Source organism: Tauraco erythrolophus, chromosome 6 (assembly GCF_009769465.1).
Source record: "Tauraco erythrolophus isolate bTauEry1 chromosome 6, bTauEry1.pri, whole genome shotgun sequence".
Lineage (NCBI taxonomy): Eukaryota > Metazoa > Chordata > Aves > Musophagiformes > Musophagidae > Tauraco > Tauraco erythrolophus.
This window is the reverse complement of record NC_141470.1, coordinates 66871020-66884435: the sequence shown is the minus strand read 5'-3', so window position 1 is coordinate 66884435 and position 13416 is coordinate 66871020. Positions and strand designations below refer to the sequence as shown.

Genomic DNA, 13416 nt, shown 5'->3' with positions numbered 1-13416 from the left:
ATTTCTTTTAGGCCCTGAAACTCAGAGGCATAAACCGTCGTTTAGTTTTCGTATCTCGTGCTTTGAAGTGGGTGATATGTGCTGTTGAAATGGTGTTTTAGTTTGCACAATGTTAATTTCTGTATGGCAGATATGTTTTAATTTGTTCCAGAGGAAAACTCAGTCATATGGAAGCAATACTATCATATTTTGCATATACAATAATTCTGTGCGTTTTCAAGTGCATACCATCTGCTCAGCTTTCTGCCAGCAAGCCACAGTTTTAATCCAGCCTGCAGAAGAGATAGGTACAATAGGTGGCACGTGTCTTGGTCAGCATGGTCTAGTGACTGCACCGAGCAGAAGACCTAGAGCTTGCTCTTTGTTCTCTGTGCTCAGCTGTGGGGCTCTGGTAGGCTGTAGATCTGCTCTCTGTGCTTTGGTGTCTTTTCCTTTAAAGTTAATGCAGTGGTCATAGATCCTGCTGGGAAAAAAGTGAAACACAGAGCTGAGCTGATCTGGGAGAAAAACAAATGTACCTAACTATTCAAAGCCAGGTTTTGCGAGGTCCTGCGCGCTTTTGTTTCTGATTGTTGAATGCTTTTCTGACTTGAATCCTAAGTGAAAAGAAATTAGATGTGATCGTTAAACTTCTTGGTTTTATTGCCTCCCCTCTTGCTGTCTTGAATATTGCTGAAGAGTAAAGACAGATTTTTCTTTTTTTGTGGAGACAGCCCTATTGGTAGCTTGTTCAACAAAGGTGTTAATGATTCCTGATGGATTTTTTTCTAAATCTCTTGTTTATGTTCCCAGAACAAAATGTGGTGCAGATTGGGAACCTGCCATATGTAATGAATGGTGTTATGCTCAGAGAGCCCCTCTTTGCTGAGTGCTGTCAGTACTGCTGGAATAAAGGGATTCCTGTTTTCCCCCTGCAGGATACGAAAAAGCAACATCAATGAGAATATTAGAACATTTTGAGCCTTTATTTTTTAGCAATGTTTTTGGTGTGGGTTTAGAATACCCTATTTCCACTGGAATCTTTCTTTAGGTTTTAGGTTTTCACTTAAAACCATGTTTGTTATACTCAAAAGACAATGTTTATGTGAAATAGGCTTAAAGTTCCAGAGGTTGTGCTGCCTGCATGACTACTCAGCTAACTGGGCTGTGCTGCCGACTTCAAAATCTCTTCCTGTTGGGGACCTCACCAGAAACATGGAGTAGCTTACAATTGGAAACCCAAACAGATTTTAATAATTAGAGCAGGTGGGCAAATATAGGTACAGGTTTTAAATGCACCGAGTGTGTTTTATTCTGTCTCCTTTTATTTTCATTTCAATCTGTTGTTAATTTGTGTTAATTTCATTGTAGAAAAAGGTTCTCCAGCTTTTTGTTTGGCTTGTCTTGTCCTCCCTCTGCGATGTTTATATATATCTTTGCTCTTTAGCTTGCAGGAAACCCTGCCCCACCACTGCTGGGCACACTTTCCTTTCCCCAAAGCCTGCCCGTTAGCTTCATTCCCCTTTTCATTGCTCAGGAAGCCTATTCCAACCTTAGCCGGAGCTCCCACAAAGCCTTCAACTTCGGAGCCTTCAAAGCCTCTCCTTTATTTCCCCTATCTGGCTGCCTTTTAAATACAAAGAGATCTCCTTGAAAAAATATTTTGCCTTCTTGCTTAGCCTCCTAAATGTCTTCAGCTAGCCAACAAACTTGGGATTCCTGGGGAGAAAGCCCAGCCATGGATCCATGGCTGTGGTACTACAGCAGCAGCAGTCTGTGTCTGTGTCTCGGCTTGTAGCTTCTCACTGCTTAGTGTGCAAGAAGGAGATGGAGCTGGGGTGACCCGTGTGAGAGTGTCATTCATGTGCACAGTACAGGCCCAAGTTAGATTTTAGTGTTTGGTTCTTTCCTCCTCCTCCTTCTTCGCTCTTCGGTTGAACTTCTTGGTGTACTACCAAGCACGTTCTCGTCCCTTCTTACACCCTCCCTCAGATGAGGTCGCAGTTGGCATTGCGCAGAGGGGGCGGTTTAGCCAGTCAGTAAGCAGGTAGGAACAGATCTGCTGGTGTAAGGCAGTACCAGTTTAGTGTCAGAAACGTGGTCAGAGGGTTTCCATTGATAATTCTTTTTCACAAAGCTTGCAGACTGCTGTTGAGCAAGCTACTACCTGGTTTCATACTTCGAACTGTTGCGAGTTGTTCTTAGTCATGCAATTTAAGACGTGTGTTATTGCCACAGTGGACTCAGCGTGCCGTGTACCCACAGTTCCCTTTCCTCGCGTTTTGTCCAGAGGTAATGTTTGTTTGCTTCTCCTGGCTCTGGTGACAAGAGGGAGCATCTAAACCATATCCTCTGGGAAACACCACTTGGCTGCAAGTAAAAAGTAGTTCTCTGAGCCAGGAGGAGCGCTCTCTTCCATGTTATTCTTCCTGTGAATCTGAGTCTTTAATTAAGTTTTTAATTATTTGCTTTAGGCTTCAAAAGAATTATAACCTCTGAAGCCAGCTAACTACAATAGGAAATTAATTAGGGTGAGGAGAGCAATGCAACTATCATTTTAAACTAGGTTCCTGAAAAAGGAGTTAACATTTCTTACTTTAATTTCCCTTTGATTTTCAGCCCTGTTGCTTGGCAGTCTCTAAACCAGCAGGGTGTAGCTAAAGCCCCAATGACATTCTGGGACAATAATTGCATTTATTGTTTTTTCTTTGCTTTCTAGTCCAAACCATATGTTTCTGCCTTTTAAGATTAGCCCTAGGCTCTGGTCTATCTCTGTTAAGGGCTTGTCTGCTTAGGGAGAGAGCCTGGGATAGCTAACACAGCAGCTATTCCGTATGGGAGGCAGTTAGTGTGGAGCACAGAGAGTGAATGTGGAGCGCTGGTTGGATTTCAGTTAATGTCAGAGCTCATTCCAGTGCCCCACCTCTGGATAGGCACACCATAAGGCTGCCAGCTGTGCATCGTGAGCAGCTGTATGGAATGGCACCGACAAGTTTTTCTGTCAAGTCTCCTTGTGACCTGACTATCTACCAGTCAAGCCTGTTGGTTTACTCTGGACGTAGCTCACTGCTTTGTCTACCAACAGTCTGATATTTTAGTGACGTGTGTCTACATTTAAGCTGATTTTTTAGGGTATCATTCATACATTAAATATGCTGTCTTTGCAGGTTATGATTAAAAAATGGTCGATCCCTTGTCCTCTACCTCTAAACAGTGCCATAGAGACTTCACAGGTAAAGTGCATGCTGTTTTGAAGTTCTTCTAATTTTATTAGCAACTGTAATGCTTTTTTTACATTAACAGAATTACTTGTAATTTAAATTCCTTCTTCTCTTAATCATCACAGAAACTAAAAAGTTTAATGTCTGTGGTTTGGGCTTATTCTTTCATTATGCCATTTTTTTGCATGTATGTCTTGCAGGTTTCAAATTCTACTGGAGATTGTAAAGCAAAGCTCTTTCATCTTTCAAAAGAGGTAATCTGTATTAACAATACTCAAACTTAAAGGGGAGGGGGTTATTTTTTAAAGAATTAGGGTTTAAACTCCATCCAGGGTAAGCTGTTCTTCTGTAAAACTAGTTATAGGCTGCTGAAATATTTCCTATACCTGCTGCCAAGTGTTATCCAGTCTCACTCTTTTTTTTTTTTTTTATATGAAGGCTGGCTGTCCAAGTTAGCATTTATGAAAACATTTTGCAAACATGACCAAAGTGTAAAGTATAACGGATGCAGCGGTGGTCAGTCTCATGATGGAGTTGGATCAAGCCAAGTTAACGTGGCCTCAGGTGGAAGTCAGTGCTACTCGGCTGTATGCACGCTTTCAGTTCCTGGCAAGGTCGAACAGGTTTCCTGAAACTGCCTGGACCTAACCTTAGTGTTTTCTTACCTGAAGCAAATTCTTCAGGCCTAATGCAATACTGAGCATTTCACTGGATGCCAGCTCTGGTATTTCTTAATTAATGTGGCATTTAAATCATGTCACCACCCATCAAGGCTTGCAGGAGAGGAAGTAACCACGTAGAACCATAGTCTCAGTGGGGTGAAGAGAAAGGGAAAAAAGGAAGAATAAATTTGGGATAGGTCTGTAGCATAGTGGAATATGAGAGGGACACGGTTGGTTGCATTTGTCTGAAAGAATGATCCACCCCTACCCTCCCAAAAAAAAGAGTGGGGGCAGGGTGGGGAATGAAGCTTGGGCAATGCAAAGGTGAGACAAATGTTATCTGTAGATCAAAGGAGAAATTTTGCTCTGATCGGAAACATCTGCCATGAGATTTTGGCCTTTTGTGCTTCGAAGAATCTTGGGACTTATCTCTACTTCTTTTTTAACTGCGTTAATAGAAAGTGGCATATTTTTACCAGTATGGGCCTGATTATGTCAGCACAAAAGTGTTTGTTATAGTTCAACTTTTTTCACTTGGCAATTGAAGTAAGCTCTACTAGATGACTCATCTCTTCTGCTGCGAGTTTTTGGAATAATACACTGCTAATTGTGTGGTTGCAACTTTAATTATATAACTATCTTAACACTTTAGATGCCAAAGCATGTTGTATTTTCTGGATGCTGTATCCAAATTTTCGTGAAGGAGTGATAAGACAATAGTGAAGTCAGGATGAAGGAATTAGTAACTTGACAGGTAGTTATGGATATTAGCATTTAGAAAACTTATTGGAAAATTTCATGAATGATACACTGACTCTGGGACAAATCCTACTCTTTTTACTTGGCCTCAATATAGCTGAAAAAGAATCTTTCAGTTGTTGGCTTCTAGACAGTATGACCTCTCCTGATCATTAAACAGCAAGCGATGACGACCACTTGAAGAGATACTAGTTGAAAAGGTCCATTTCTCGTGGAACGATTCAGAGATGCCATTCTATGTTGTGGAGATTTATCTCAAAGCATTAATGTGGAACGATTTCCAGTGGCTTCCAACGCTTGAACTGAATTCATCCAGATATTTTTCCAACCATCCGTAATAACAAACAACCTTCAAGACATTTTTCTTCTATTTCAGAGTGCTTATGCGATACCAACGATGGCCTTCTCTTTTCTCTGCCATACCTCAGTCTTACCCATCTATTGTGAGCTCCGAAGGTAATGCATGAAAACACATGCAATATTAAAATATGATGGTAGTATTTCCGTAATATTTTCCCTAATTAATCTTGAATAATTTTTATTTTCAAGTCAGTTCCATCAAGCAATGCAAACTAAGTAGCTTTCATGTTTTTGGGAAATGTACAGTTTTAGTCTGTACTGGCTTTTCCTCTCTTACAGGAGAGAAAAGTAGCAAATATGGTTCCATCATCAATGTCAGTACATTGTCCTGGCCTGGACAATCTGGAGAAAAAAGGTCATTTGCTAAGGTACTTACTAGTTAATTTTTATTGCTGTAACTGAATCTGCATTTGGCCACATCTGATTCAGTGGGGGTTTTTTGACCCAGATTCTGTTCCTGGCTCTGAATATATATCATCCTATATAAACTAAAATTTTGATTTAAAAAATAACCTGGTATGTCTAAATTCCCTACGAGATGGGGAAAATGTTAGTTGTCTGCATGAAAAGTGCCCTTTCATTACCAGGTTGAAAATATTTTAAAAACCCTAAATGTTACTAACAGGATAGACCTCAGCAAATACTCTGTGGCCATAAATTAAGAGGATGCTTTCTTATGAAAGGCAAGCTGCTATGTTTTGGTGTGGTGTTTTTTTGTTTTTTTGTTTTTTTTAATGTAGATTGCATTCTGTTTAATAGTCCACAATACAGATTAAGCAACGCTAACTTTCTCCCTTTTTTTTATGTTTCAGTCCATCCAAAAGTAGAATGCAGAATGTAACTGTCACAGGAATTGGTCTGAGTTTCCTAATTTACTTTATGTCTGCACTTTTTGGGTACCTGACATTTTATGGTGAGTATTCTCTAAGTATTCTTTAGAGTGAAAGCTAACTATAAATGATAAATGCGTTCTGTCTGGAGTACTTCAGGCTCGTTTGTGCATTGGTAATGCTTGAATCCTCAGGAAGCTGATTCCTTTGAAGACTTGAGAATACGCTCAACACTGCAAAGTATTCCAGTCTCATTCACTTCTCGACATGTAGTGTAGCTGAACTTTGCAGAGTTTGTGCACTAAAATGCTGTACAGCCAAGATAGTGGTCCCTAAACTGTGGGTGATGTTCTGTTGATGCTCTCTAATGCGATCTAGTTAGGTTGCTACTGCATGTTGGGCTGTATAATCTTTTAACTTAAAAGCTAGGAATGGAGTTGTCATGGTCTGTAAGTAGTTTTGAGATCTGACAATAGTCTGCTTGTCCAACAAGTTTGAAAGGTCTGTTCTAAGGCAGTATCTTCTAGCAGCATTTATCAGTTATTAACCCTGTGATATCCCAGCACATTTGTAGCACTAAGTAGCACTGAGGCTGTTGCCTTTTATTAGGGGAATTCTGATGAACAGCAAGCTAGCCCTAGTGTTAGGGAGGCAGGAAGGTGTGCAGCACGTTTTCCCTGTCCGATACAGCTTGGGTACAAAGCATGTAGGGCTTCTTTGTTTTGTTGTTGTATTCTTACAAATTAATTGGAACTAATACTGGCTGTTTCACTAGAAATCTGCTGGAAGTGGGGGGAAAAAAAGTTTCTTGTGAATCATCCAATTTAGGAAAGGTTTATTTTAAAGGATTGCACAAAGCGACTTCTTCATTATACCTTTGTTTATGTGTAATATAAAGACAAACCAGAGGACTCCGGAAAACAATTGACAAGGAAAATAAGAAGGTCTGAATTGGAGAAAGTGCCCATCTAGTTTTGTGTCTTGACTTGAGTGGAGGGCAATGACAAAGGACTAGGGAAGGATTTGAAAATTTTAAAGAATAAGCTTTGAGTTGGGCTTCCTTCCGTGTGCTTCCAGTCTTCGATAATCTGTGTTATGTGCAGTTCCTGAGCCAGAGGTGGTACCTGTTTGATACATGAACTGAACCAAGAAATGCACATTTCGTAGAGGTGTTGTCAGCGTAGTGCCTGATGAAGTAAATACACCTTTTTATTTCCCAAACAGAAGAGCGGGGTATGACACTTGCCCTACCAAATTCTACAGGCATCTTTCATTTTCATTTGCTCTAGAGTTTATGCGGCAATGTGCTTCAGTACCAATTTAATAACTCTGGCTTTGGACTTTTGAATACTTCTGGGTGCAGCCTTTTAACTGAGTTTAAACATGGATGACTTCATCTGTCAGGTATTCTTGTATTTCCCAAATACATAGAAAGGTTCAGAATCCAGTGGCTTTTTTTTTAAAGGTCCACCATAATCTTGGCAGAAGTAGGTGTCTGTTTCACACAGCAATTTTAGAATCCTGTCTTATAATGTCACAGTGTGATCCCTTTTCTAAGAAATGTCATTTGGCTCTGTGTGTATCCTACCATACATTTGTGTTACAGTGTGTTTTGCTCACGTAGCACGCGTTGGCCTTAGAATCATAGAATCATAGAATGGTTAGGGCTGGAAGGGACCTTCAAAGGTCACCTAGTCCAACCCCCCTGCAAGGAACAGGGATATCTCCAACTAGATCTCCAATGTTGTCAAATTGAATCATCTCCACTTGGTGATCTAACTGTCTTCTGGAAGAGTTTCATACAAATGCCGTCACATAAATGCATCGCAGTCATCTATGAGGATTCTTCTCGTGTCTTCTGAAAACTCACCCTTTTTATGAGATGACCATGTACCACAACCTGTGTTGACTGGAAAGAATAAATTCTTACAAGGGACAGTAAGGCAGAAGTGTTCTGATTTAGGATTTCCTCTCCTTTCAGAGTGTTTTCTGTTTCTTGATCGTGAGGTTGAGATAGCGTCTGACAAAGCATGGACAATGTTGCCTTTCAGCAGCTAATAATTCCAGATTTCTAGGGAATTTTGAACCTTTTTTCCCCAACTGTAAGTGTATGTCTGACCATAACTGTCTGAAAACGTTCCCTTGACACTCAGAATCCTTTGAAAAATTATATGGGGAGTCATGAAACCCCTAATAGCATATACACCATTATTACTGTTTCCTAACTGTCTCCGTGTGGTTTATAGGAAAATGTAATTTTGAGTGCCGCTCTGAGAGTCTGAGAGATTCAACAGGGAGTGTGGGATAACCATCTGTCTCCAGATGAGATCTCAACAAGAAGTTTAAAAAAAAAGGGGGGGGGGGGGAAGTCCTAGAAACCATCCCAGTTCCTAATACCTTCACTGTCATGATTTCTTTCGGACAAGACCCTGTCTTGACCCGTAGTCCTTTAGTCTGTTTTGCTGGGAACATTTCTGGTTTTGTTTTAGTAACTCTTAGACTCAAGAGCCTAAAACACTGGAAGCAACAGTGGATGTCTGTGAGAGATTTCTGCTCCACCCTCCCTTGCAGGCGTCTCCTTTTTTCACTTTTTGGTTGTCTTGTTTAATTATTTTTTTAAATAGAGAGAATCTGTTCCCTGTTCCTAAAACACCAGTCCGAGAAAATGTAAAACATTTTTTTTAAATTGAAAACAAACCAAAAAATGAGTTCCCTCTTTGAAATGAGACATGCTTCATCTTTCCGTGGTTGAGATGGTTTATTCTGTTTTCTGTGAATTGGAGACTTCGTACAATGATCGGACCTGGGTAGAAATTTTGGTCCACTCTGGAGTCCGAAAAAGCATAGAGTCAGGGTATGCCAAAAAAAGAGCCAGGGTCACAGATCGCTGTCAGGGCTCTGACTTTTGCTGTTAACTTAGTGCAACTTTTCAGTTCAAATGGGCAAAAGTCAAAGGTGAAGGATTCATCACCGATCCATTGCTTCATGCCCCGCTTCTGCCTTGAATAGTACAAAAGTGATGCTTACCAGGGTGTATCCATGGTATGGAATACTGCAGTGATTCCACAGTAGAGTCGGTTTAGCAAAGCTAAACGTCCATGTGGTGGAGAGCACACGAGATCCTTACTGCAGAAGGAAACAGTGTTTGCCCTGGTTGGGTGTGTTGCTGGTGGAGAGTCCTCTGTTGTTCTCTGGGTGCTGTAAGAATCCAAACTGACAGCCTTCAGGTGTCTTGGTGTTGCACTTGTCTACTCGTTTGGCATTCAGAAAAATCAGTCTCAACTGTCCATAGCTTTGGAAAAATCAGTCTCAACTGTCCATAGCTTTGGAAAAATCAGTCTCAACTGTCCATAGCTTTGGAAAAATCAGTCTCAACTGTCCATAGCTTTGGAAAAATCAGTCTCAACTGTCCATAGCTTTGTTAATTTTTTTTTTTAAATAAGAAATATCTTTTAGAAATATAAGTGATGCTAGTTGTCCTTCTCCATGTCAGCCAGCAATATGCTGCTAACTATGGCCAGTAAAAGCACATACACTGGCATAGTCTTGACCGTTTCTTTCTTCCTTTAAATTAGAATTGCAGCTTTTCTTTCAATTCATGAAATTTTACCTTGCATATCACTTAATGGAAAAAAAAATGCAATTCAGCCCGTTTAGCAAAATTAATTTGTTTCTGGCTTTGAGTTGAACCAAAAGAGTCTGGTATTGACTGTTTCAGACACGTAGAACAAGTTTTACAGTGCTGCATACTTGGCGTCATGTCAGGTCGTGTTTCTTTTCAATCCTTTCTCCTCCATTCCTCCATACTCGCGTCTTCTCTTTAGGTACCTTTGGCTTCAGTGCTTGTCTCCTCCAGGGTTTTTTCAGTGAGATTGCGTATCTGCTAGAGCTGGTGTCCCAGTAATGCCAGAGTGACGGGAATATGCTCCCCTCTGCTCCATGTTAGTCAGAAGCAAATGGATTGATTTGGATGTAAGCTTCATATGCCCTGCTGATTAACTTAGTGCTCAAATGATGAACAAAGCAATTATTTTTCTGGTTTTCAGACAAAGTGGACTCTGAATTGCTACAAGGTTACAGCAGGTACCTGCCGCATGATACTGTCATCTTGACTGTCAAAGTAGCCATACTGTTTGCTGTGCTTTTGACAGTCCCGCTGATCCATTTCCCAGTAAGTACCCCTACGTGTCTTGAAGCTGGCACAAGCAATAGCCACGCTAATGCTTTGCAGACTGCAATATTTGAGTCACATCGAGTCTTGTGTATCTTATTCACTTGTCGAGTGATTGATCAAAGACCACATATTTGCATATGTTCCATGAGAGCTCCAAAATAACAACTAACCGCTAAGCTAATTTGTGCTCTTGAGACAGATTTCGGATTAAAACTAGCCCACAGCATTGTTTTTAATTTAGGGAATTCAGAACTTCTAAAGTTTATTTGGTTTGATCCCACCCCCCCTTAAATTGATTTTTGCTGACTTGTTTTTTCCTTTCTACATGTGCACACCCACACACAAACACACTTACTCTTGAAAACTCAATTTAATTGTAAATTAAAAACACATATTGACCTATTTCACCAAAATCCCCTACTTTAGCTTATCAGTACCATGGTAGAACTGAAAATTCACTCAGTTATGACCAGAAAAACCTGTGCAAGCAAAACTGTGTACATAGAAGTAGTGTATAGGTTACATGTCAGTTGGCAATATGCTGATGTTTGCTACCAAGCTTGCTGAAAGAGACAAAGCGTTATCCCCCAGACCTTCTTTTGTCCCTGCCAAAAAGGAGTACTTCCCCAAGTCTAATGGCTATGTCATAAGTACTGCTTTAATACCAAAGTAAACTCTGTGTGACAGAAAGAGAAAACATTAACTGTTACTAAATTTTTTGATTTTTAAAATGTTCTTTCACATCTGGAATGATGTAATTCTTAAGGTTATGAAATTGAGATAAGATTAAAATATTTGTGTATGTATGCATTTACCCATGCAATGTTTCTCTTCATCATATGTAGGCAAGGAAGGCTGTACTGATGGTATTTTTCTCTCATCTTCCTGTGTCGTGGATATGCCATATCCTTGTCACTTTAACACTGAATACGATTGTTGTTTTGTTTGCAATGTACGTCCCCGACATTAAAAATGTATTTGGAGTAGTCGGTAAGTTGTTGTGGTGTTTTTTTGAGTTTTTTTTGTTTGTTTAACTTTTCTTCAAAAAATTCAGTATTATGATGAGCTAATATACTTCAATCTTGGTCTAAGTAAAATCTTACTTTCTGGTTTTTAAAGGTTCAACCACATCAACGTGTTTGCTTTTTGTGTATCCTGGACTATTTTATCTTAAACTCAGCAGAGAGGACTTCTTATCACCACAGAAACTTGGGGTATGCTTTTTCTCATACATGTAAACAGACTCATTTTAGATCCATCTTAACACGCTGTAGAGCTCTTAATCCAAGCGGCAAAGTTCTTGTTTCCATTGCAGTTCACAAAATCTGCCAGCGTTTTCTTTTATCCTTCGTGATAGCTCTAGTCTTTCTGAAGCTCCCTCTTCAAAAGAGATTTTTGACTAGCAGTATGTCCATATGCTGGACCATTGATCTGAATACATACTTTTCCCTATAGTTTTCAGATGTTGACTTCTAATTCAGTTTTTCCTCAGTTTTTACGCATTACTCTGATGTTGTCTGGGCAACTGGATCAAAGCCAAACTGCATTTAAGTGAAACTCTGTTTATGCTTGTTTTCTATGTAAACCTTCTCAAAAACATCTTTTTTTTTTTTCCTCTTTATGGTTTGTCTTTTTTTAGGTTAAGTTTTATTTTAGCTTAAGTTCTAGTTGGAATTTGTGCAGCAGCCTGCTGTAACTGTCCTTGTTTTTAACTTTATGACAGCGGCTAAAATGCTGACAGACTGTTTATATGAAGTTCTTCTGCCATTCTTGTGATTCATAGGGCTGCTCTTGTATTGACAAAATAGAGAATCTGAATGAAAATCTAATAATGGTGCTCTCTGACCATTTGAAGTCTTGACTAATTCCAACAGATTTGGGGCCTTGTTACAAATCAGCAATCTGCTCATTCTTGAACTGTGGTTTTATTTTCATCTGGCTATAAAAAATGTAGAGAATCTATTGTAACTTGAATTATATTTGGAGTATAAAAAATTCAGTTTCTTAATTCGTTCAGAGTCGTAAAGGGCAAATGATTTTTTTTAATATTTTTTTTTTGGCAGAGGGACAGTGTGAGCAAGCAAACCAGACTGCTCCGAGAGTTCCCAATGAAACTGTCCCAGAGCAGGCTTAGTTTGGTTTCCCCCTAAGCAGATACCTTGTGTTTGAAGATGAAGTAATATGAAACATTAAAGATTATTTTGAAAGACTACTTAAACCTGTTCTCACAATTTTTTCTGTCATTAGTTACAAGCCTGAGAAATGTAAAATGCTTCCTTCAGTAAAACATTAATTTTTACTTTTCTTTCTTCACAGGCCTGTGCATTGGTTATTTTTGGAATTTGTGTTGGCCTTCTCAGTTTAGTTCTAATAATTTTCAATTGGATGAATCAATAACAGCCTGTTGTCACTGTCTGAGCTGAGCTTCAGAAAGGACAGCAAGAACCAGAGACGTGTCAAAACTACTGAAATGAATGCTGGACATCCTAAAGAAAACACTGACCAAAGCTCTCTGTAGAAAAAATACCACCTCTTTTTCACTGCGTTACTGATGTTCCCTCTTTAACCTTGAGTCACTCTCTACAATTACTGGACGATCAGTCTTTGCCATTCTAAAATAATAGTTTTTAATGATGTAATTGGGACAGGTAAAACGATCTCTTGAGAATTTTGCAGTGCAGAAATGGTTTAGTCCACGTGGTGAACAAAAGCAGAACCTTGAAATACCTACAATGAGATGGATAGATACTACATCAGCCACGATGTGTGTATTGTGATGTGGCATTTAGGGTAACACACACGTTATCCTAAAGAGTGAGACTTCTATTCCTTGAATAATTTCCAAAACTTCAACCAGTTCATATTAAGAACTTCCTGATTCCAGATGTTTACCCTAATTTATCCTAACATGGATCCAGAAACTAAATGCCTTAGCCCAGTTTAATGGGCACATCATGATAATACTTGTTAATTGTTTTTTTTAAATACAATTTTTATACCTCAATATACTTCAATCATACTGAAGTAATTTTTAAATTAGAAGACTTTGGCCTTCTACCATAATCACTTTTAGCAGCATTACAAGTATTGCCATTTTGCAGTTGTGAATAGACATTTTTCAGTTAATATCTGCTTTTGAATATTATGCAATGTACCTCAGTATTCCTACCAGTAAGACTTTTTTCTTTTTCTCTCTTACTCCCATTTTCACAAGTGTTTCGTATTTGAAATAGTATGTTTCTATATTTTATGTACTGTTGTGTGTCAGAGAAGGTTTGGGCTTGAAAGGTGAAATTCTCTTGAAGACAAAGGAAACTTTATGGAACTCCCATTTTACCTTAGATCTCTCAACTTCCATGTACCCTTTTATAATTCTTTTTTTTTCCCCCTAAATGAAATATTAATGCATTTTTCTACACCAGCTAGGCTCT

The 13416-nt window shown here is 39.2% G+C and overlaps 1 protein-coding gene across 1 annotated transcript in view; it reads left to right on the top strand.

Moving 5' to 3' along the window:
• SLC38A6 (solute carrier family 38 member 6) overlaps positions 1-12698 on the top strand; it is a 41227-nt gene extending 28529 nt beyond the window's left edge. Inside the window, exons 10-17 of the mRNA XM_086613638.1 lie at positions 3147-3212; positions 3401-3454; positions 4998-5077; positions 5794-5894; positions 9858-9982; positions 10831-10975; positions 11105-11199; positions 12302-12698. Of these exons, the coding sequence (XP_086469764.1) occupies positions 3147-3212; positions 3401-3454; positions 4998-5077; positions 5794-5894; positions 9858-9982; positions 10831-10975; positions 11105-11199; positions 12302-12382 (747 nt within the window). The 3' untranslated portion in view covers positions 12383-12698. The remainder of the gene's footprint in view (positions 1-3146; positions 3213-3400; positions 3455-4997; positions 5078-5793; positions 5895-9857; positions 9983-10830; positions 10976-11104; positions 11200-12301) is intronic.
• Positions 12699-13416: the final 718 nt, after the last annotated feature.